The sequence below is a fragment of the Cucurbita maxima genome, unplaced genomic scaffold, assembly GCF_002738345.1.
Source record: "Cucurbita maxima cultivar Rimu unplaced genomic scaffold, Cmax_1.0 Cma_Scf00103, whole genome shotgun sequence".
Classification (NCBI taxonomy): domain Eukaryota; kingdom Viridiplantae; phylum Streptophyta; class Magnoliopsida; order Cucurbitales; family Cucurbitaceae; genus Cucurbita; species Cucurbita maxima.
In genome coordinates this window covers 74,545-95,102 of record NW_019272119.1, presented here as the reverse complement: position 1 = coordinate 95,102, position 20,558 = coordinate 74,545, and the positions used below count along the sequence as shown (strand labels likewise).

General features: G+C 38.2%; 5 protein-coding genes across 6 annotated transcripts in view; 4 read left to right on the top strand and 1 right to left on the bottom strand.

The window, feature by feature from the left end:
* LOC111473096 (sulfate transporter 3.1-like) overlaps window positions 1-3,168 on the top strand; it is a 4,308-nt gene extending 1,140 nt beyond the window's left edge. Inside the window, 10 exon segments of the mRNA XM_023118658.1 lie at window positions 418-621; window positions 724-838; window positions 967-968; window positions 1,341-1,467; window positions 1,624-1,695; window positions 1,763-1,977; window positions 2,052-2,242; window positions 2,316-2,401; window positions 2,484-2,560; window positions 2,695-3,168. Of these exon segments, the coding sequence (XP_022974426.1) occupies window positions 418-621; window positions 724-838; window positions 967-968; window positions 1,341-1,467; window positions 1,624-1,695; window positions 1,763-1,977; window positions 2,052-2,242; window positions 2,316-2,401; window positions 2,484-2,560; window positions 2,695-2,886 (1,281 nt within the window). The 3' untranslated portion in view covers window positions 2,887-3,168.
* A 1,141-nt stretch (window positions 3,169-4,309) lies between these two features.
* LOC111473095 (sulfate transporter 3.1-like) lies at window positions 4,310-5,536 on the top strand. The gene is made up of 5 exons (XM_023118657.1): window positions 4,310-4,345; window positions 4,420-4,610; window positions 4,684-4,769; window positions 4,852-4,928; window positions 5,063-5,536. Exons 1-5 carry the CDS (start codon window positions 4,328-4,330, stop codon window positions 5,252-5,254), a joined length of 564 nt encoding a protein of 187 aa, XP_022974425.1. The 5' UTR covers window positions 4,310-4,327; the 3' UTR covers window positions 5,255-5,536.
* Window positions 5,537-7,273: 1,737 nt separating this feature from the next.
* LOC111473092 (leucine-rich repeat extensin-like protein 6) lies at window positions 7,274-8,515 on the top strand. The gene has a single exon (XM_023118654.1). The coding sequence runs from the start codon at window positions 7,279-7,281 to the stop codon at window positions 8,419-8,421; it is 1,143 nt and encodes a 380-aa protein (XP_022974422.1). The 5' UTR covers window positions 7,274-7,278; the 3' UTR covers window positions 8,422-8,515.
* A 647-nt stretch (window positions 8,516-9,162) lies between these two features.
* On the top strand, window positions 9,163-11,562 carry LOC111473093 (40S ribosomal protein S3a). Of its 2 annotated transcripts, none has more exons than XM_023118655.1 (7): window positions 9,163-9,270; window positions 9,420-9,467; window positions 9,629-9,734; window positions 10,391-10,528; window positions 10,617-10,802; window positions 10,926-11,126; window positions 11,276-11,540. In XM_023118655.1, exons 1-7 carry the CDS (start codon window positions 9,260-9,262, stop codon window positions 11,369-11,371), a joined length of 786 nt encoding a protein of 261 aa, XP_022974423.1. In that variant the 5' UTR covers window positions 9,163-9,259; the 3' UTR covers window positions 11,372-11,540. The 2 variants fall into 2 exon arrangements, with proteins under 2 accessions (XP_022974423.1, XP_022974424.1); XM_023118656.1 differs by having other exon boundaries at window positions 9,266-9,337; window positions 11,276-11,562.
* Window positions 11,563-11,841: 279 nt separating this feature from the next.
* On the bottom strand, window positions 11,842-20,301 carry LOC111473090 (protein NETWORKED 1A-like). Its single transcript, XM_023118652.1, has 21 exons — window positions 20,210-20,301; window positions 19,711-20,096; window positions 19,251-19,446; window positions 17,820-18,698; window positions 17,673-17,752; window positions 17,197-17,605; window positions 16,989-17,129; window positions 16,826-16,921; window positions 16,466-16,758; window positions 16,291-16,398; window positions 15,953-16,223; window positions 15,737-15,885; window positions 15,438-15,669; window positions 14,957-15,370; window positions 14,612-14,889; window positions 14,341-14,544; window positions 14,088-14,273; window positions 13,921-14,020; window positions 13,761-13,853; window positions 13,545-13,693; window positions 11,842-13,207 (listed from the first exon to the last, which is right to left on the bottom strand). Exons 3-21 carry the CDS (start codon window positions 19,351-19,353, stop codon window positions 12,092-12,094), a joined length of 5,301 nt encoding a protein of 1,766 aa, XP_022974420.1. The 5' UTR covers window positions 19,354-19,446; window positions 19,711-20,096; window positions 20,210-20,301; the 3' UTR covers window positions 11,842-12,091.
* Window positions 20,302-20,558: the final 257 nt, after the last annotated feature.

The window sequence follows — 20,558 nt, the reverse complement described above, 5'->3', positions numbered from 1 at the left end:
AAAAAAAAAAAAAAAAAAAAAAAAAAAAAAAAAAAAAAAAAAAAAAAAAAAAAAAAAAAATACAAAACCAAACTTTTTAATACAAAAATATGTCTAATAATTTCTTGATTTTGGGTTTGTTTTGTATTAATTATCCATTTTTCCAAGACTAAATTTCCCTATTTTTTAATTTTAAATTTGAACATGTTAATAGTCTTGTTACAATATAGTTTGCATCAAGAATTAATGAAAATAATTATACAAAAGTGAATCATAAATGTTAACTAATTCACTAACAATACTAATTTAAATAATGAAAATAATTATACAAAAGTGAATCATAAATGTTAACTAATTCACTAACAATACTAATTTAAAATTGATTTTTTTTTATAATTAATATATTTAAGTGAAATAATTAGTGGTTGCTAATTTGAGTTAATTTGGTCAACGAATTGCAGAGCAAGAAGAAACCGATCTTCTTTTGGATAAATGCATTGGCGCCTTTGACGTGTCAACGAATTGCAGAGCAAGAAGAAACCGATCTTCTTTTGGATAAATGCATTGGCGCCTTTGACGTCGGTCATCTTGGGAAGCCTTCTCGTCTACTTCACCCACGCTGAAAAGCATGGAGTTCAAGTGGTAACTTACCGAATCGCCATTTCCGTCGCTGTTTCTTTTGCTTTGTGAAATCTTTAATTGGGTTGATCTTTATTGGGTTTCTATGTTTTTGTTCTTATGTAGATTGGGCATTTGAAGAAAGGGTTGAATCCACTATCTGCGACTGATTTAGCATTTGGATCTCCTCATCTCTTAATTGCCATCAAAACAGGGATCATCGTCGGAATCATTGGCCTTGGCATTTGGATCTCCTCATCTCTTAATTGCCATCAAAACAGGGATCATCGTCGGAATCATTGGCCTTGCTGTAAGTTTTTGAGTTCAATCCTTTACTTGGTAATATGGTGTTGAAGGGACAGATTTGAGCAGTAATATGAATGAATTGATTGTCTTTACAAGAGTTTTTCATTCTACTTGGTGGGTGTGCTTGGATCAGTAATATGAATGAATTGATTGTCTTTACAAGAGTTTTTCATTCTACTTGGTGGGTGTGCTTGGATACATGAGTACTAAGTGTTTGATGAAATGCCCCAAAGAAAGAAATTAGTGAATTGTGTTTCATTCTACTTGGTGGGTGTGCTTGGAAACATGAGTACTAAGTGTTTGATGAAATGCCCCAAAGAAAAAAATTAGTGAATTGTCTTCATTTCCTTGAACCCATTGTAAGTGTTTGATGAAATGCCCCAAAGAAAAAAATTAGTGAATTGTCTTCATTTCCTTGAACCCATTGTATAATGCAGGAAGGAGTAGCAGTTGGGAGAAGTTTTGCTGCATTTAAGAATTATCACACTGATGGCAACAAGGAGATGATAGCATTTGGGATAATGAACATTGTTGGTTCCTGCACTTCTTGCTACCTGACTTCCGGTAAGAATCCTTATTAAAGCAATGGAGGGGCGTGAGTTCGGGCGTTCGATTATTAGATATTCGTGTTGAAGTTACCAATCTGTGGAGTTTTTAGTTTTGATATGTATTAACTGATAGGTTGCGATCCAGCGTTACTAATATGGATAAAATTTGCAGGGCCATTTTCAAGGAGTGCTGTGAACTTCAATGCAGGATGTAAAACTGCAGTCTCCAATATTGTCATGGCAATCGCTGTGATGATCACTCTGTTGTTTTTGACGCCATTTTTTCATTACACGCCCCTGGTGGTGCTCGCTTGCTGTGATGATCACTCTGTTGTTTTTGACGCCATTTTTTCATTACACGCCCCTGGTGGTGCTCGCTTCCATAATCATCACTGCTATGATTGGCCTTATCAACTATGAAGAAGTCATCCACCTTTGGAAACTTGACAAATTCGACTTTGTCGTCTGCCTCGGTGCATACATCGGTGTCGTCTTTGGCAGTGTTGAAATGGGCTTGATCATTGCGGTGAGCAAATCAATAGAATGAATTTGAATCAACCAATATGATTCTCATTTTTACCAATTGACATTGTTTTTCAGGTTGCACTTTCTGTGTTGAGGGTGCTTCTCATGATCGCAAGGCCAAGAACTTTAGTATTAGGTAACATTCCCAACTCCACAATTTACAGAAGCATTGATCAATACCCAACAGCTGAGCATGTGCCTGGAATTCTCATCCTTCAATTGGAAGCACCAATCTATTTTGCTAACTCAAACTACCTGAGAGAAAGGTAATATTCTGAATAATGATCCCTCATAATGAGAGACGCAGTGATCCTGATTTACATTTCTCTGTTCTCTCAGGCTTTCAAGGTGGATTACTGACGAAGAAGAGAGGATAAAATCATCAGGAGAAACCAGCTTGCAGTACATAATTCTGGACCTTTCCGGTAATTACTTATAAAAACATCTGACGTTTGGAACAGAACAAACAATCTCTCTCGTTATATTGAATTGAAATTTTGAACACAGGCGTGAGTAGCATTGATTCAAGTGGGATCAGCATGCTTAAAGAGATTAAGAAGAGTATTGAAAGAAAGGGGTTCAAAGTATGTATTTTCAAGTTATCGTTCATCATAAACTCCCTCGAAATCGACTAATACGTTCATCATAAACTCACTCGAAATTGACCCAAAATGTCTCGTTATAGTAATTTCTTGTATGGTTTTGTGTGATTATGCAGCTTGTTCTTGCAAATCCGAAAAGTGAGGTGATAAAAAAGCTAAACAAGTCGAACTTTATCGAGGCGATCGGGCACGAATGGATCTATCTTACAGTGGGAGAGGCTGTAACGGCCTGCAACTTCGTACTCCAAACATGGAAGCCAAGTCCTGTTGCTGCTGCTGAATTAGATTCAGCTGTGAACAATGTGTAGTCTGGAAAATTACTCCAAGCTAAAGGAGATCTATTTGGCTGATGGGGTCCTCTCACTAAGTCCACACAAGGTGGTAATATATCCACCAATCAGAACGCCACATCAGTTATGTTCTTATCCACACCCATGGAAATTACTGTATCCACTTTCTTTTTTTTAATGTAATACGCGAAAATGAAATTGGGTGAAAATCATTTAAGAGAGATCATTTTCACGCTTTCACATCTTGTTTATATTTTCACTATCGTCTCCATCAAATTTCCCTCATCACATGATTATCTACACCAGACTTTGCTGCTTTTTCCTTTGGTCTTCTTGTTTTACGAAGGGTCTTTTTACAATTTTTCTTTTTGAATTTTCCTTCCATATTTTAAAATGCGTCTCTAAGAAGTTTTCACATTCTTATAACTATGACTAATGCGTTGTTCTTCTCTTCGATCAATGTAACATCTCAATCTACTTCTACTCCTCTGGGGGTTAGTGTCCTCGTTGACATATTACCTGGTGTCTGACTATACTATTTGTAATGGCTCAAACCCTTACTAACATATATTATTCTGTTTTGCCCGTTATGTATCATCGAATTTGGTCTTTAAAACCAAATTCAATTCTTTTACAACAATTCAAAGAAGAACAGGGTGACATATTTATTTAATACGAGATTTCTTTCATTGATTTTTTTCGATGTTATTACTAAAACCTAACTCGACCATCATATAATTAATTAAAACAACCATCAAAGGCCAACAACTATTGATATAACAAGGCAACCAATTGACCTTTCCATCTCTAAACAAAAATGGAAATGTTCAAAGTTCGAACTCTGATGAAAGCGATTATCAATGTTCGCAACATGTAATTCAAGATGGAGTGTCAAATTATTTTTGGTAAGGCTTTTGAAGTGTTACCCATCCTTCTAGAAATCTCGTTTTATCTGTCTCATTAAATGCTTTAATGGTTGTTTCCGATAATAACAGGGATTAAAGTCTAACTTTCTTAACTCCTTAATTCCAAACGAAATCATATGATATTTACAATTATTCACCAAATTCGTGTAGGGTTGCTTTAAAAAGATTCTCTTTCATTATCATTATTTTTTTTTTGTTGTTGTTATTTTGAGTATTTCTTTTTCCATAAGTTTCAAATTTTGTTTAATCAACGAGTATCAATATGCTTATATTTTAAGTCTGAAGCAACCATGTTAATCATCCATTAACCTAAAAGAAAATTTTAAAGATTTAAACTTTAGGATCTTTTTTGAGCAATTCAATTCAATCTTTTTGGAACAATATTATATCAATGCGTAGAAGTGATATTAATGCATATTGAATCGATGTTCGTGTAAATTCTGGAAACCTTGGTTGGCTTCTCATTAGATTTGGATCGACTCGGATTAATTTGAATCTCCTACCACATGGTTGAAGNCTTTGGCAGTGTTGAAATGGGCTTGATCATTGCGGTGAGCAAATCAATAGAATGAATTTGAATCAACCAATATGATTCTCATTTTTACCAATTGACATTGTTTTTCAGGTTGCACTTTCTGTGTTGAGGGTGCTTCTCATGATCGCAAGGCCAAGAACTTTAGTATTAGGTAACATTCCCAACTCCACAATTTACAGAAGCATTGATCAATACCCAACAGCTGAGCATGTGCCTGGAATTCTCATCCTTCAATTGGAAGCACCAATCTATTTTGCTAACTCAAACTACCTGAGAGAAAGGTAATATTCTGAATAATGATCCCTCATAATGAGAGACGCAGTGATCCTGATTTACATTTCTCTGTTCTCTCAGGCTTTCAAGGTGGATTACTGACGAAGAAGAGAGGATAAAATCATCAGGAGAAACCAGCTTGCAGTACATAATTCTGGACCTTTCCGGTAATTACTTATAAAAACATCTGACGTTTGGAACAGAACAAACAATCTCTCTCGTTATATTGAATTGAAATTTTGAACACAGGCGTGAGTAGCATTGATTCAAGTGGGATCAGCATGCTTAAAGAGATTAAGAAGAGTATTGAAAGAAAGGGGTTCAAAGTATGTATTTTCAAGTTATCGTTCATCATAAACTCCCTCGAAATCGACTAATACGTTCATCATAAACTCACTCGAAATTGACCCAAAATGTCTCGTTATAGTAATTTCTTGTATGGTTTTGTGTGATTATGCAGCTTGTTCTTGCAAATCCGAAAAGTGAGGTGATAAAAAAGCTAAACAAGTCGAACTTTATCGAGGCGATCGGGCACGAATGGATCTATCTTACAGTGGGAGAGGCTGTAACGGCCTGCAACTTCGTACTCCAAACATGGAAGCCAAGTCCTGTTGCTGCTGCTGAATTAGATTCAGCTGTGAACAATGTGTAGTCTGGAAAATTACTCCAAGCTAAAGGAGATCTATTTGGCTGATGGGGTCCTCTCACTAAGTCCACACAAGGTGGTAATATATCCACCAATCAGAACGCCACATCAGTTATGTTCTTATCCACACCCATGGAAATTACTGTATCCACTTTCTTTTTTTTAATGTAATACGCGAAAATGAAATTGGGTGAAAATCATTTAAGAGAGATCATTTTCACGCTTTCACATCTTGTTTATATTTTCACTATCGTCTCCATCAAATTTCCCTCATCACATGATTATCTACACCAGACTTTGCTGCTTTTTCCTTTGGTCTTCTTGTTTTACGAAGGGTCTTTTTACAATTTTTCTTTTTGAATTTTCCTTCCATATTTTAAAATGCGTCTCTAAGAAGTTTTCACATTCTTATAACTATGACTAATGCGTTGTTCTTCTCTTCGATCAATGTAACATCTCAATCTACTTCTACTCCTCTGGGGGTTAGTGTCCTCGTTGACATATTACCTGGTGTCTGACTATACTATTTGTAATGGCTCAAACCCTTACTAACATATATTATTCTGTTTTGCCCGTTATGTATCATCGAATTTGGTCTTTAAAACCAAATTCAATTCTTTTACAACAATTCAAAGAAGAACAGGGTGACATATTTATTTAATACGAGATTTCTTTCATTGATTTTTTTCGATGTTATTACTAAAACCTAACTCGACCATCATATAATTAATTAAAACAACCATCAAAGGCCAACAACTATTGATATAACAAGGCAACCAATTGACCTTTCCATCTCTAAACAAAAATGGAAATGTTCAAAGTTCGAACTCTGATGAAAGCGATTATCAATGTTCGCAACATGTAATTCAAGATGGAGTGTCAAATTATTTTTGGTAAGGCTTTTGAAGTGTTACCCATCCTTCTAGAAATCTCGTTTTATCTGTCTCATTAAATGCTTTAATGGTTGTTTCCGATAATAACAGGGATTAAAGTCTAACTTTCTTAACTCCTTAATTCCAAACGAAATCATATGATATTTACAATTATTCACCAAATTCGTGTAGGGTTGCTTTAAAAAGATTCTCTTTCATTATCATTATTTTTTTTTTGTTGTTGTTATTTTGAGTATTTCTTTTTCCATAAGTTTCAAATTTTGTTTAATCAACGAGTATCAATATGCTTATATTTTAAGTCTGAAGCAACCATGTTAATCATCCATTAACCTAAAAGAAAATTTTAAAGATTTAAACTTTAGGATCTTTTTTGAGCAATTCAATTCAATCTTTTTGGAACAATATTATATCAATGCGTAGAAGTGATATTAATGCATATTGAATCGATGTTCGTGTAAATTCTGGAAACCTTGGTTGGCTTCTCATTAGATTTGGATCGACTCGGATTAATTTGAATCTCCTACCACATGGTTGAAGTTAAAATGTTGATGGATAGGGATGTGGAAATAGAAATGAATACGTTGGATTAGTGGGTTGTCTAAATCATCAGGGTAATAAGTTGTTTTCTGGTTGAGAATTTCAATAATGACCCAACAACATTCTACCTATTGCTTCCCATGCAAACCCTTTTACCCCCACACACACTCTCTAATTATACCCTTCCCCCTTTCTTAATCATTCCATCTCTATGATTGCTTTCATTCGAACGTAGTCTTGGTTCATTCATGTATCCCTTCATTTTCTCGTTTAACGACCCACAATTTTTTACTCAATTTAAAGTCGCTATTGTTTATATATCATGAACTTTCATAAAACGTCACTTTCATCTTAAAACATAGTCATAGACCTCATATTTTTAAAACGCTTCTAAAAACAACATAACAAAAAACTAAATAAAATAAATAAATATTTAAATTAAATACGACTCCTCTATTCATGTATCATGGTAGCTTAATTTAATACCAACTATAGCAATAACGATATTAAATTAAGTAGAAAATTTGGAGTCGAATTTCTCGTATAAAAACCCAAATTTTATAATTTTGTAACAACCATGCTCCATTAACCTCCTCCAAAATGAAAACCTCAAACTCCCTCCTCCTCCTCCTCTCTATTCTCATCCTCCTCCCCCTCCCCGAACCTTCTTTTCAAGCATCTCCACTGCCATCTCCGTCGCCATCGCCGCCATCCCCATTTCTCCCCAACCAGAGACTCCTCAAGGCCTACACAGCTCTCCAAGCTTGGAAACACGCCATCACCGACGACCCGACCAACTTCACTGCCGACTGGTACGGCTCCAACGTCTGCAACTACTCCGGCGTCTTCTGTGCCCCTGCTCCCGACGACCCCGACATCCTCACAGTTGCCGGGGTTGACCTAAACCACGTCAACATCTCGGGAACCCTGCCCGACGATCTCGGCCTCCTGACCGACCTTGCCCTGTTCCACATCAATTCCAATCTCTTCTGCGGCACCGTCCCCAACTCCTTCCGTTTCCTCACTCTCCTCTTTGAGCTCGATCTCAGCAACAATGACTTCTCCGGCGAGTTCCCCTCTGTAATTCTCTCTCTCCCTTCCCTCAAATTCCTCGACATTCGATTCAACAAATTCCACGGCGATCTCCCTTCTTCCCTGTTTGAAAAGAAACTCGATGCTCTGTTCATCAATAACAACGATTTCAATTTCTCCCTCCCGGAAAACATCGGCAATTCCCCTGTTTCTGTGCTGGTTTTTGCTAATAACAACATTAATGGCTGCCTCCCCTCGAGTTTGTCAAATATGAACAATACACTCGAAGAAATTATAATCACAAATAGTGGGTTGATTGGGTGTTTGCCGCCGGAAATTGGGTCGCTGAGCAATCTCACCGTTTTCGATGTCAGTGACAACAATCTCGTTGGACCTTTGCCGGAGACAATGGCTGGAATGAAGAAATTGGAGCAGCTAAATATCGCACATAACCAATTATCCGGCGAGATACCGGCGAGTGTCTGCTTGTTGCCGACATTGCAGAACTTCACTTACTCGTATAATTTCTTCTGCAGTGAGCCGTCGATGTGCCTGAAGCTTCAGGCGAGTGATGACCGAAAAAATTGTTTGCCGGAAAGACCATTACAACGTTCGCCGGAGGAATGTAAAGCTTTGTACTCTTACCCTGTTGATTGCGGCGTCTTTGGCTGCACTCGACGGCTGCCACCTCCACCGCCGCCGCCGCTTTAATACTAGTATCAGTAATGATTGGTATTACTGATTTTCTTAATTGGTGATGTGATACATATGCATGTAATTTGAATTCTTACTTTATATTGGCCAATTTTCATTTTCTAATTGATTTATGAAAATTTAAAATAAAATAGCAATAATATTAAAAAGAAAAACAACACCAACGACAAAACTTTCAGCTCCATGGGCTAGAGTTAATGGACTCGTATTTCGTGGACTCTCGTTAATGGGCTTGAGTCCATGGACTCTTGTTTGGTGGGCTCTCGCCTCCTGGGCTTGAGTGCATGGACTCTTGTTTCGATGGACTCTTGTTTTGTGGACTCTCGCCTGATGGGCTTGAGTTAATGGACTCGTATTTCGTGGACTCTCGTTAATGGGCTTGAGTCCATGGACTCTTGTTTGGTGGGCTCTGGCCTCCTGGGCTTGAGTGCATGGACTCTTGTTTCGATGGACTCTTGTTTTGTGGACTCTCGCCTGATGGGCTTGAGTTCATGGACTCTCGCCTTGTAATTGATGAAGACCCAATTAAAAGTACTATTATTTAAATAATAATATTTACAAATATACTAAAATTGTGATATTACTGTGAACTCTTCGTTAGATAGGTTAGAGTTAACCCTTCAAGATCAATTATTAAAAATAAAAAAATATAAAAGACCAAAAACCTGACCTATATAAACGCAGATTTTAGGGTATTGGAAGCTCTCAAACTCTATATAAAAGACCAAAAACCTGACCTATATAAACGCAGATTTTAGGGTATTGGAAGCTCTCAAACTCTCTCTGCCGTGCAGCAATACATCTGCGGAGTTAGGGCAACTCGCCTCCTCCAGCCATGGCCGTCGGGTACTTTTTCTTTCTTTATACATCTGCGGAGTTAGGGCAACTCGCCTCCTCCAGCCATGGCCGTCGGGTACTTTTTCTTTCTTTCCGATTGTTTCAATTGTATGCTGCATTGTGTTTTTATCTCTCATACTTGTTTTCTTTTCATTCAGTAAGAACAAGCGGATTTCGAAGGGAAAGAAGGGAGGCAAGAAGAAAGCGTGAGTATATATATATTTTTATATTCCTTTGTTTTTCAGATCTTAGTGTTGGTTTTGGAGTACTTTATATATCTGTTGTATGCTCGTCCTTCAGCTTGTTTTTCAGATCTTAGTGTTGGTTTTGGAGTACTTTATATATCTGTTGTATGCTCGTCCTTCAGCACCGATCCATTTGCCAAGAAGGATTGGTATGATATCAAAGCACCTTCAGTTTTCACTGTTAAGAATGTTGGAAAGACTCTTGTTACGCGTACGCAGGGTACCAAGGTAAATTCATCCTTTTCTGCTTGCTTTTACGTTTATATTTGAAATTTATCTGGAAAAAGGGGGTATAGTGTAAGAGAATTTGAATGGTGTTTGTGTGGTCTTAGAGGCATTGTTTTTTAAATGGGTTTTGGTGGCATTGTCGAATTCGATTGATACAAGATTTTTCTTTATCTCCTTGTTTATAAATTTGTATTGATGCTGGATGGGGATATTTGGATACTTAGAACAAAAGATTGGATTTTATGTTTTCTAGATGTTGTGGAATTCCGTTTGTAACCTGGCTTACTTCTTTGGAGTTTTGGAAGTTATTGATGTAGATTTAAGACCTATAAAATGAAACCAATGACCGTTGCATTACAAAAGCGATGCTTTAATCTTTGGGTTAAGCGTGATCACATAACAAAAATGTCACATGAGTAGTAGTTTACTTAATTACTGAGATCTTAGCTATTCCTAATTCATATGAAAATAAAATCTAATTTAGTTTCAAATAAATATTGAATATTGGAAAATATCAATTATAGAACATAATAATTAATATAAAAAAGTAATAGAATATGGTATTGAAACACTTTCTTCTATTTATCAAATGGCTGTATCAATAATTAATTTTGCAAATAATGTAAATATTAAATTTCCTTGGCTGCGCCCAATAGATTGCTTCTGAAGGTCTCAAACACAGAGTCTTCGAGGTCTCGTTGGCTGATCTTCAGGATGATGAGGAGCACGCTTACAGGAAGATTCGACTGAGAGCAGAAGATGTTCAAGGGAGGAATGTCCTGACAAATTTCTGGGTGAGATGGGACATCCCACTTGGTTGTTTTCACATAGTATTTTGTTGATTGCGTTTTTATCTTATTTCTTTCTTGTGAAAATGTTCAGGGAATGAATTTTACTACCGACAAGTTAAGGTCTTTAGTACGCAAGTGGCATACTTTGATTGAAGCTCATGTCGATGTCAAAACCACCGACAACTACACTCTTAGAATGTTTTGCATTGGGTTCACTAAGAGAAGGCCAAACCAAGTGAAAAGGACATGCTACGCCCAATCCAGTCAGATCAGGCAGGTTAGTTCAGGACTGGAGTGAAGTATTTTTATCGTAAAACTTGTTACTTGTCTTTTGCTTATGGTAATTCATTTGTCAATAAGTTTTCTCTGAATTGATGCTGACATCCTTTTTGCATGTCAGATCCGTCGTAAGATGAGAGAGATCATGGTAAACCAAGCAACCTCTTGCGATTTGAAGGAATTGGTTCGCAAGTTCATTCCAGAGTCCATCGGCAAGGAGATTGAAAAGGCAACATCCAGCATCTACCCTCTTCAAAATGTGTTTATCCGGAAAGTAAAAATTTTGAAAGCACCCAAATTCGATCTTGGAAAGTTGATGGAGGTATATACATGGCTTAATCCGTAGCCTATGAAATTATAATAGTATTTCAGAGTCTTATCATTGCCGTGATCTGTGTTCGTAGGATCCGTAGCCTATGAAATTATAATAGTATTTCAGAGTCTTATCATTGCCGTGATCTGTGTTCGTAGGTTCATGGAGACTACTCAGAAGACGTTGGCGTGAAGGTTGAGAGACCTGCTGATGAAGCTGCAGACGAGGGGCCTACCGAAATTGTTGGAGCTTAAGTTCAGTTATGTTGAATTTCATTTGATCTGTTTTTGTTTAGTTTTGCCCCGCTTTGTCACAAACTTAGTTTTAACCCGCTTCTCGATCTAGTCAGAGAGTTGGTTTTGAGGATCGCAATTTTGTGCTACCAAATCCTTAGTTAAGAATACTTTCATTGAATCAATTTTAGCAAATTGCACCGTTTTTTTCACTCTTAAATGTTTTTAGATCTTCAATGAAGAATTTCGTGGGTATGGAAAATGAAAAAGGGCAGAGATGGGGATGGAAAAGACTTTTCATAAGGGCAGAGATAGGTATGGAAAAGACTTCTCCGTAATCTTGTGCTACACAATACATTGATCGCTGAGTAATTGTAGAACGGATCCCGTTAAACTAAGGTGAAGTCAGGTCATTTGTTTACTTGAGCATCACAAAGCCAAGATTTTGGCAATTATGTATGCATCTCAATGTAGGGCCCTATTCTGCAAAATCAATCAATCAATGAAGGTAGCTCAAGATTTTATAAGTTTTAGAAAGGAGGTTATATCACTACATCAATCTGTCTATATTATAGTTCATCATAAGATCAAAAGGGGAGCATTTTTTTCAAAAAAAAAAAAAAAAAGATCCAGAGATGATCTACCGAGCACCAAACTACAATTGTACATACAACTTACAAGGGGATAATATCTAGCTCTGCTGCCTCTATAACATTATGCTGTTCTTCAGCATTACAACACTCAGTCTCCATGAGTAGAAGGTTTTGTACATCCACAAGCACATGCCTTCTTCCGTCTTTCGCTGCTGCGTTTTCTGCTTCTGTAGATGAAATCTCTCAGAATAACACCTGGTTTACTCTTCGAGAATCTGTTCTTCCCATTTCTCGTTTTCTCGGATTCGAGCTTCATAATAACACGCTGAATGTTCTGTACTTCAAACTGTAGTTTTCCTATCTTCTCTGATCCTCTTTGTGCCTGATCTGTTAGTTTGTTTAGGGGCATGTTTCCAGTTGCCTCGCTTTCTACTGATGACCTTCGCTCGAAACACGATGGACTGCGTTCCAAACTCTGCTTCAGTTGACCATTTATATTTACTTGCTGGAAGATCGCTTCCTCGACTTCTTTTAAATGTTTCTCGACCGTGTCGTATTCATTGTTTCTAGCCATTTCCACTGTGTTCACTTCCATTCTCTTTTTCAAATCCTGAACGCTTGTTAGAAGACCTGTCAACTGAACAACATCTGAATCAAGTCTCTCCAAAACCTTTCCTTTTCGACCTCGTCGAATTCGTTCTCTAATGCTAGGCGATAGCTCCAATCTATCAACGCTCAACTCCTTCTCTACTTGCAGCTCTGAAGAACAATCTGGACTTTTATGTTCTACAATTTCTGACTGTGGGCACTCGATTTGCGCATCCGACGGGCTTTGTGGCACGCTATCAATCAAACTCTGCTCGCATTCTTGTTCATCAGTTTCCCACAACTTCAGCATTTGATCACTGGTCTCACTACATTCCCTTTTGCTTCTTCTCTGGAATGAACTATCTGATACATGATCCAATGGAATATCTTTCATCAATATTCCATTCTCAGGTTTGTTCTTTCTTGCCTTTACTTTATCACTAATTCCATCCCTCAAACCCTTCCCTTCCTTAGTCGTTGCTTTTTGAACCGAGTTTCCTTCCGATTTCGAGTTTTCGACACGTTTTTCAGCAGCTTCTTTGTTCAGTTTTTCCTTTTCTTCGATCACAGCAATCTCGACTGCCTTTATCACGGCCCTAATCTTCTGCAAATCCAATATCTCATCTTTGTGGACATAACAGCTACTGTGATGAACATGAATCTTGGTTTCCTCCTCCTGGCAACATATGAACATAAATCATTATTAGAATTCAGCAACATTATCCTATCTTGGTTTCCTCCTCCTGGCAACATATGAACATAAATCATTATTAGAATTCAGCAACATTATCCTTCACGCTCAGCTCATCCAATAACAAAGGAACTGAAGAAGTTCAATGATACCAAGCACAAACTTTGGCTATTTTGAGCTAAATCGTAGTAAATTTGTGCATTAAAGTACTGCTGCAGGTGTTTTAGCATTTTGGCTATTTTGAGCTAAATCGTAGTAAATTTGTGCATTAAAGTACTGCTGCAGGTGTTTTAGCATATATTTAATAAGAAAAAAGCTTTACCTCTTCTCCTACAAAACCCTTACAGATATCCCTAGTTTGAGGAAGAACAATATGCTTGAGTGATTCTACATCATGTCTCAGAGAAGCTATGGCAGGCTTATAAGCAGACATCTGTGCTTCCATCTCTCCAATTTCAGTTTCCAGGGAACCTACTCTTTCTCTGAGTTGTTCAATCTCTCTGTGCTTCCATCTCTCCAATTTCAGTTTCCAGGGAACCTACTCTTTCTCTGAGTTGTTCAATCTCTGTAGTTTTTGCAGCATTCTCATCCCCAGCAGTTTCACAAGCCTGTGCAAGTTCATGAACTGTATGTTCGTATAAGACCTCCCGGATCAATGAGATTTGAAGATCGAAGTAAAACGTCGTGGCCTCCGGTATGTTCGTATAAGACCTCCCGGATCAATGAGATTTGAAGATCGAAGTAAAACGTCGTGGCCTCCGCTTCCCAGAGCTCGAATTCATCTCTTCTCTCCTGTAGTTCTGAATTCAGACATTCCTCTTTAACTTTGCATTTCTCGATCTCGTCGTGCAATAAATTCCTGTAGTTCTGAATTCAGACATTCCTCTTTAACTTTGCATTTCTCGATCTCGTCGTGCAATAAATCGACTTCGTATTTTAAGTTTCCGTTCAGTTCACAAAGGCTTTGAATCTCATTCTCCTGGTTTGAGCACTTTTCAGACAGTTCAAGATGTGAATTTTTAAGCTTCTCTTCTGTTTCAGAAAGCTCTTGGTGAGCACTTTTCAGACAGTTCAAGATGTGAATTTTTAAGCTTCTCTTCTGTTTCAGAAAGCTCTTGGGCTGTCACCCTCAGAAAATCATTTCCAAGTAAAATTTGATAGCTAAGTTGATCGTTCATGTCCTTTGCTTCATGTAGCTCCTTAGCCAATTTCTCTACTGAACCATTTAAATGCAAATTTTCCACTTCCTTCACCTGAAATTTCTCTGCTAACTTTCCAACTTCTTCCTTTGTATCAGAATTCACCACTTGGAGACGACATATGTCTTGAACGAGCTTTTCCGTTTCCATGAATTTCTCGGTTTTGAAGCTTTCAAAAACCGATGATAGGATATTGAACGAGCTTTTCCGTTTCCATGAATTTCTCGGTTTTGAAGCTTTCAAAAACCGATGATAGGATATTGAACGCAATCACTTCCCGGACGATTAAATCGTGCTGTTCTTGTTGAATAATGTTCTTGCCTTCTTCAAGGTCTAAAAATTTCTTGAGCAAAGATTTCTTTTCTTCAGCAACATTATGATTTTCTTTTTCCAGCATAAGGCAGGTCCCTTGAAGATTTACTAGCTTCTCATTTAGAGTTTCGATCTCGGCCTTCAGCAGTAGCTCATGTTGCTCCCACTGGCTAACTTGCATCATCAACTCGTTTTTCGACTTCAGAAGCTCGTGCTAGCTCATGTTGCTCCCACTGGCTAACTTGCATCATCAACTCGTTTTTCGACTTCAGAAGCTCGTGCTTGTCGTTTTCATGCATTGCTAGCTGCCCCTTCATGATCTTTAACTCCTGCATAATGTTATCTTTCTCTAATAGAAGTTCTTCACTCTCTAAACTCAGTTGCTTGAGAAGAGTTAATAAAACTGAGTTCTGAACTAGCAGTTGCTGCTTCTTGTCCTTATTTTTGAACACAGAAGCTTTCAAGTCCTCAATTCTGGTCAAGATATCCACTATCAGGATTTTCTCGTCTTTCATATTTCCCTGCACATAATCTTGATCAATTCGAAGAGCCATTAATACCTTTCGGATTCCAGCTCTGAGTTTATCGATTTCGTTGTACATAAACTCCACTTCGACTTGTTGCTCGAGATTTTCGCCTTCCAAATAGTTTATCGATTTCGTTGTACATAAACTCCACTTCGACTTGTTGCTCGAGATTTTCGCCTTCCAAATCAGCAATAAGTTTATCTGATAACTTGGATGCCTCTTCATATTGTTCACATTCAATGAGCATAGAAATATTTTTCCTTTCCATATCCTCAACAAACCTCTGCAAGATATAGATCTCGACCTGGGCGTTTACAGCATTATCTAGTAGTTCTTCGATTTCTTCCTTGCCTACTCTACTTTCTTCTCTCAGGGCATGGACATCATCCTCCAAACCAGCAAGTCTCGCCTCGGTCAATTGTTTGTAAGTTGTATGCTCTTGTTCTTCCATGAGAAGGGAAAATCGCAAGTCTCGCCTCGGTCAATTGTTTGTAAGTTGTATGCTCTTGTTCTTCCATGAGAAGGGAAAATCTCAATTCTTCTATTTGATATAAGGCAGAGTCTTTGTCATTTTCAAGATCAGAATACTTCTCTTCAAGATTTGTAAACCTCTTTTCGAGATTTCCTGTCTTTGTCATTTTCAAGATCAGAATACTTCTCTTCAAGATTTGTAAACCTCTTTTCGAGATTTCCTAGTCTTGGTTCGATGCTTTCGAGTCGACCCACCAACACCCCTCGTTCATTCAGAAGATTTGACCTCTCATCCTTCAATAACTGGCAGAATTCTTCTAAGCCCTTTGATTTTGCTCTTAAACCTTCAAGCTCTTTGTTTGCACCAGATAGGGAGTCTTCTAGCAATGTGTTCTTCTCTAAAAGTTTCAACATATTCTCAGTTACATTCTGCAACTGCGAAAGCAACGAAGATTTCTCTGCAACAAGAGCAGTTTTTTCTTCCTGGGATTCCTTGACTTTCTCCAGAAAGCAACGAAGATTTCTCTGCAACAAGAGCAGTTTTTTCTTCCTGGGATTCCTTGACTTTCTCCAATTCAGCATTCAGTTCAGCTAGAGATACCTTAAGAATGGAATTTTCCTTTGAAAGTTCATCCATATAACTGAGCTTCTCATGAAGTGCTTCCATCTTGTTCCTGTCCTTTTTCCTTTGAAAGTTCATCCATATAACTGAGCTTCTCATGAAGTGCTTCCATCTTGTTCCTGTCCTTTTCACATGCCCCCCTCAGCTTGGCATTCTCCTCCTGAAATTCCTTCACTGACGATTCGAGCGAGTCGGGATCCAATCCTACTGCCTCCAATTGTCTCGTTATGCCGTGGTATCTTCCGCTTAAGCCCTTAATTTCTTCTCTCAAATGAAGGATCTCTTTCTCAAGCAAGTTACTCTGATCTTCTTTTTGTGCAACAACTTCTTCAAGTTTGTCCTTCATCTCCTTCAAGCTAGATAATTGATCCTCTAAATTCTTCATTGAAGTATCAGAAGAAAAATGTAGTTCATTCAGCATTTTGTTTTCGTCCTTCCTCTAAATTCTTCATTGAAGTATCAGAAGAAAAATGTAGTTCATTCAGCATTTTGTTTTCGTCCTTAACTCGTTGAAGCTCTTCCTCCATACCATGTTTGCATATATCCAAATCCTTCAACATCATGAGACCATTTTTTAGCTCCAAGGTCAGAGCTCTCTGCTCCTCCTATATCCAAATCCTTCAACATCATGAGACCATTTTTTAGCTCCAAGGTCAGAGCTCTCTGCTCCTCCTGAGATTGACAATGCAAATTCTGCAGAGTGTGGAGAGTGTTTTCAACTTGTACGAATCGCGACTGCTCGTCGTTCATTAGACTCTGAACTTTCTTCAACTCATCTAGCTTTTCTGCAAGCTCTTGATCACTGCTCGTCGTTCATTAGACTCTGAACTTTCTTCAACTCATCTAGCTTTTCTGCAAGCTCTTGATCCTTAATAGCAATCTTCTGCACAAGTTTGTCTGCATCAAACTGCAGTGAATGGTTTGATTGCTCCAAACGAGCACACCTTTCTTCGGTTGTCTCGAGTTTTGCTTTAGCCATCATAAGCTCACCTTTCAGACGTTTTGCGTCGTCTTGAGCACAAGATATTACAGCTTCCATTTTCGCAATCTTCTCCAAGCACTGCTCATACTGGCGGGATGCTATTTCCTTCTCTTCTTTCAGTTCATCAAGAGCTATCTTCAGTGCTTTGACTTCAGTCTCTGAACTACTCATTTGTTCATCAAGCATTCTTGCATAATCTTCAGAAAGAGAGATTTTCTTCTCCAAAGCAGATATCTCCTTTAGGCATTGTTCATACTGAAGAAGACTGGCCTCGAGAGATTTTCTTCTCCAAAGCAGATATCTCCTTTAGGCATTGTTCATACTGAAGAAGACTGGCCTCCTTTTCAGCTGCTAATCTGGAAAGCTGTTGCTCAAAGTTCTGCGCCTCAATTTCGGCCTTGGCAACTTTCTCATTATGTGCTTCAGCATCTTGTTGGGCTACAAATAATAGCTTTTCTAGGCTAGATAGCAACTTTCTCATTATGTGCTTCAGCATCTTGTTGGGCTACAAATAATAGCTTTTCTAGGCTAGATATCTTTTGCAAACATTGATTATATTGTAGAAGACCAGCATTCTTCTCTGCTTTCAGATCTATAAGGGCTTCCTTCAATATTTTTATTTCGATTTCGGCTTTGCTCGCTCGTTCGTCTAGTCGGCCGGCATCTTTCTGAGCAGAACTAAGTTCTTTCTCTAAGCTAGATAACTTCTCCAAAGAATTCTGGTATTTAAGAAAGAAAGCTTCCTTTTCAGCTTCCATCTGTTTGAGTCTCTTTCTTAAGTTTTGAAGTTCGACATCCAATTTCTCGTCACTTCCCGACTCAACCAGCTCATGCGATTCGTGATCATAAGCTTTACTTGATAACTGAGAGGATACGTTTTGCAAACTATGGTCATCCAATTCCCCTTCAGAAAAAACTAGTGGTTTGATGCTTCCTCCTTCACTAACCTCTAAATTTTCTAGCTCATTGTCTCCTTTTGTTCTTAATGGATGTTGGTTTGTTGATGTTGAACATGCCGAATCCTTGTGCGAGTCATCTCGATCGAGCAGTGCACGATTCGGGAGGTGGATTTCTGGTGTGTGGACTTCAGCTTCAGAACTAGAAGACCCTGAAGCTGACTCATCAGAGAACATAAAAGGAGGCATTTGGTTGTCAAAAGCTTGAGCCATGGTTTTATGTGCATGACGAAGCTCTGCAGTTGCATGGTCATATCTTTCAGCTAAAGCACGGTAAGCTCGGTAAAATTCCTCGACTAATTTCATTAGCTCCGGACGTTTCTTGTAGTACATTTCTGCTCTTCTTGCAAAGGAGTCTGCATCTTCTTCAATGAGTTTGATCATTGCTTTTACTTTGGCATCCATATCTGCAAACATGTGAACAACAGGTCTCCTTTAAAGAGAGTTTCAACTACAAACTTTCTACCTCATTCTTCAACTCTAGCCTCCAATACCAACTCATCCAAAACTCAGATGTTAAACAAACTTTCTACCTCATTCTTCAACTCTAGCCTCCAATACCAACTCATCCAAAACTCAGATGTTAAAAAAATTCAGCAAGAAATTAACGCGAATGGACGGTAAAGGGCAAGTGATTGAACGAAGCAGCTTTTCCAAGTGAAATCAGTCAAAGGTCGAGTGAAGTTCGCGAACTCTTGAGTCTTTCTTTATTTACAGTGAAGAAAAGATTCGAGACTAAAGGAAGCTGAACAAATGTAAGAACAATGCAGCTCGTAAACTAAACGAAAAGTCCCCCACGGACTCGAGTAATGTGGGGGTCAAGCACCATCTAAACATGGGAATAGAACTGAACTCGCACCCCCACGGACTCGAGTAATGTGGGGGTCAAGCACCATCTAAACATGGGAATAGAACTGAACTCGCATCAGTAAGATTAGTCAAGATGGAAGATGCATAACCTGTAAGATTCTCCTGTAGCCATTTTGAGTTTTTGGGGCTGATATGGCTATCCCACCACCAAGAATACAAGCGCCGAGATTCCGAATGCAACAACGTCGCCATAACTCCAGAACACAACAATCAAGGTAACGGATCCAGGCCAGAAACCAAGCTAATCCTCCACGAGCCTTCCCATCTCCCTGTCACTGAGTTCACCTGCATAGCAAGACAAAAACGTCATTATGAAACGAAGCTTTGTTCACATTGTGGCCATTTAGCCTTTAATAAAAGGCAGCTTCAAAGAGAAGGATGAGGAAAACAGATGAAATCCAGATCTCCAACCACTTAAACTTTCCCAAATTTACAAGAACTTGATTGTTTCAAACAAATCTTATCTATACGAATCGATTATGAACTCAACACACAAGAATTAGTGCAAATGGAAGAAATCAATAGTTCAAATATGCTGCAGAAACCAACCCTTTTGTAATCAGGGGACCAAAAATCACCAGAACGGCTGAAAAAGCAGCTTGTTCCCAATCATACAAGAAGCAGTACAGCTCAGAAAGAACACAAAATCAAATTTCAAGCAAATGGGTCTCCCAAAAAAGAGGCGAAACAGCGATTTCCTCTGATCAAACGCTTCGATCAAATGAAAAGCATAAGAACTAAGGCAACAAAATGGGTCATCAGAGAAAACCCCACAAACCAATCAGCTTCTTCACCCCATTTCTTCTCTCTCTCTCTCTCTCTCTGTCTCCCTGCTATTCTCCATCGCAGAATATCATTATCGCATTATATTTTCGGGTTTCGTACAGTAACCGTCCAATGATAGCTCGGCCGTTCGAGCAGCGTAAATGCCAGCCCTGAGATTAAGCAAAAGGAGTGAATTAGATGAAGGGGTAAGCAACCCAATTAGGAAATTAACACAAAATTTGAAACTATAGAATTAGAACAAAAAAATACCCCAAAAAATAACCTTGAAAATCAGTATAATTAGCGTTAATTAGATTCAAAAAAAGGAAAACAGTCGTATTCTTTCGATTTTGCTGTGTTTTGTCGTCACCACCCTGAAAAAGATTAGTGGGTAGAGAGTGATTAAGGAGCTTAAATCACCAAAAGCTACCTCCTACTTTATTTTTATCTTATTGGTTATTAAAAAGAATTTTGTTCTCTGCACGGTTGCTTGTGGCTATGATGTTCAAGCTGTTCTTTATTGGGTTTCTAACCAGTAATTAGTGCCTTGAATTATTGTTAACCAGCTTTTCAAGATGAGAACTTCAATATAATACTAATTTTCATTTTTCTCATCGTGTTCTTGAGAAGTA

Coding starts and splice junctions, on each gene's coding strand:
- LOC111473095 (XM_023118657.1), top strand. Junction 4,611..4,683: donor TCAAACTACCTGAGAGAAAG/GTAATATTCTGA, acceptor CTGTTCTCTCAG/GCTTTCAAGGTGGATTACTG. Junction 4,770..4,851: donor CATAATTCTGGACCTTTCCG/GTAATTACTTAT, acceptor TTTTGAACACAG/GCGTGAGTAGCATTGATTCA.
- LOC111473092 (XM_023118654.1), top strand. CDS start 7,279: ATGAAAACCTCAAACTCCCTCCTCCTCCTCCTCTCTATTCTCATCCTC.
- LOC111473093 (XM_023118656.1), top strand. Junction 10,529..10,616: donor ATGTCCTGACAAATTTCTGG/GTGAGATGGGAC, acceptor GAAAATGTTCAG/GGAATGAATTTTACTACCGA. Junction 11,127..11,275: donor ATCTTGGAAAGTTGATGGAG/GTATATACATGG, acceptor CTGTGTTCGTAG/GTTCATGGAGACTACTCAGA.
- LOC111473090 (XM_023118652.1), bottom strand. CDS start 19,353: ATGGCGACGTTGTTGCATTCGGAATCTCGGCGCTTGTATTCTTGGTGG. Junction 17,606..17,672: donor GATTAGCAGCTGAAAAGGAG/GCCAGTCTTCTT, acceptor AAATCTCTCGAG/GCCAGTCTTCTTCAGTATGA. Junction 15,886..15,952: donor AAGCATCGAACCAAGACTAG/GAAATCTCGAAA, acceptor TGACAAAGACAG/GAAATCTCGAAAAGAGGTTT.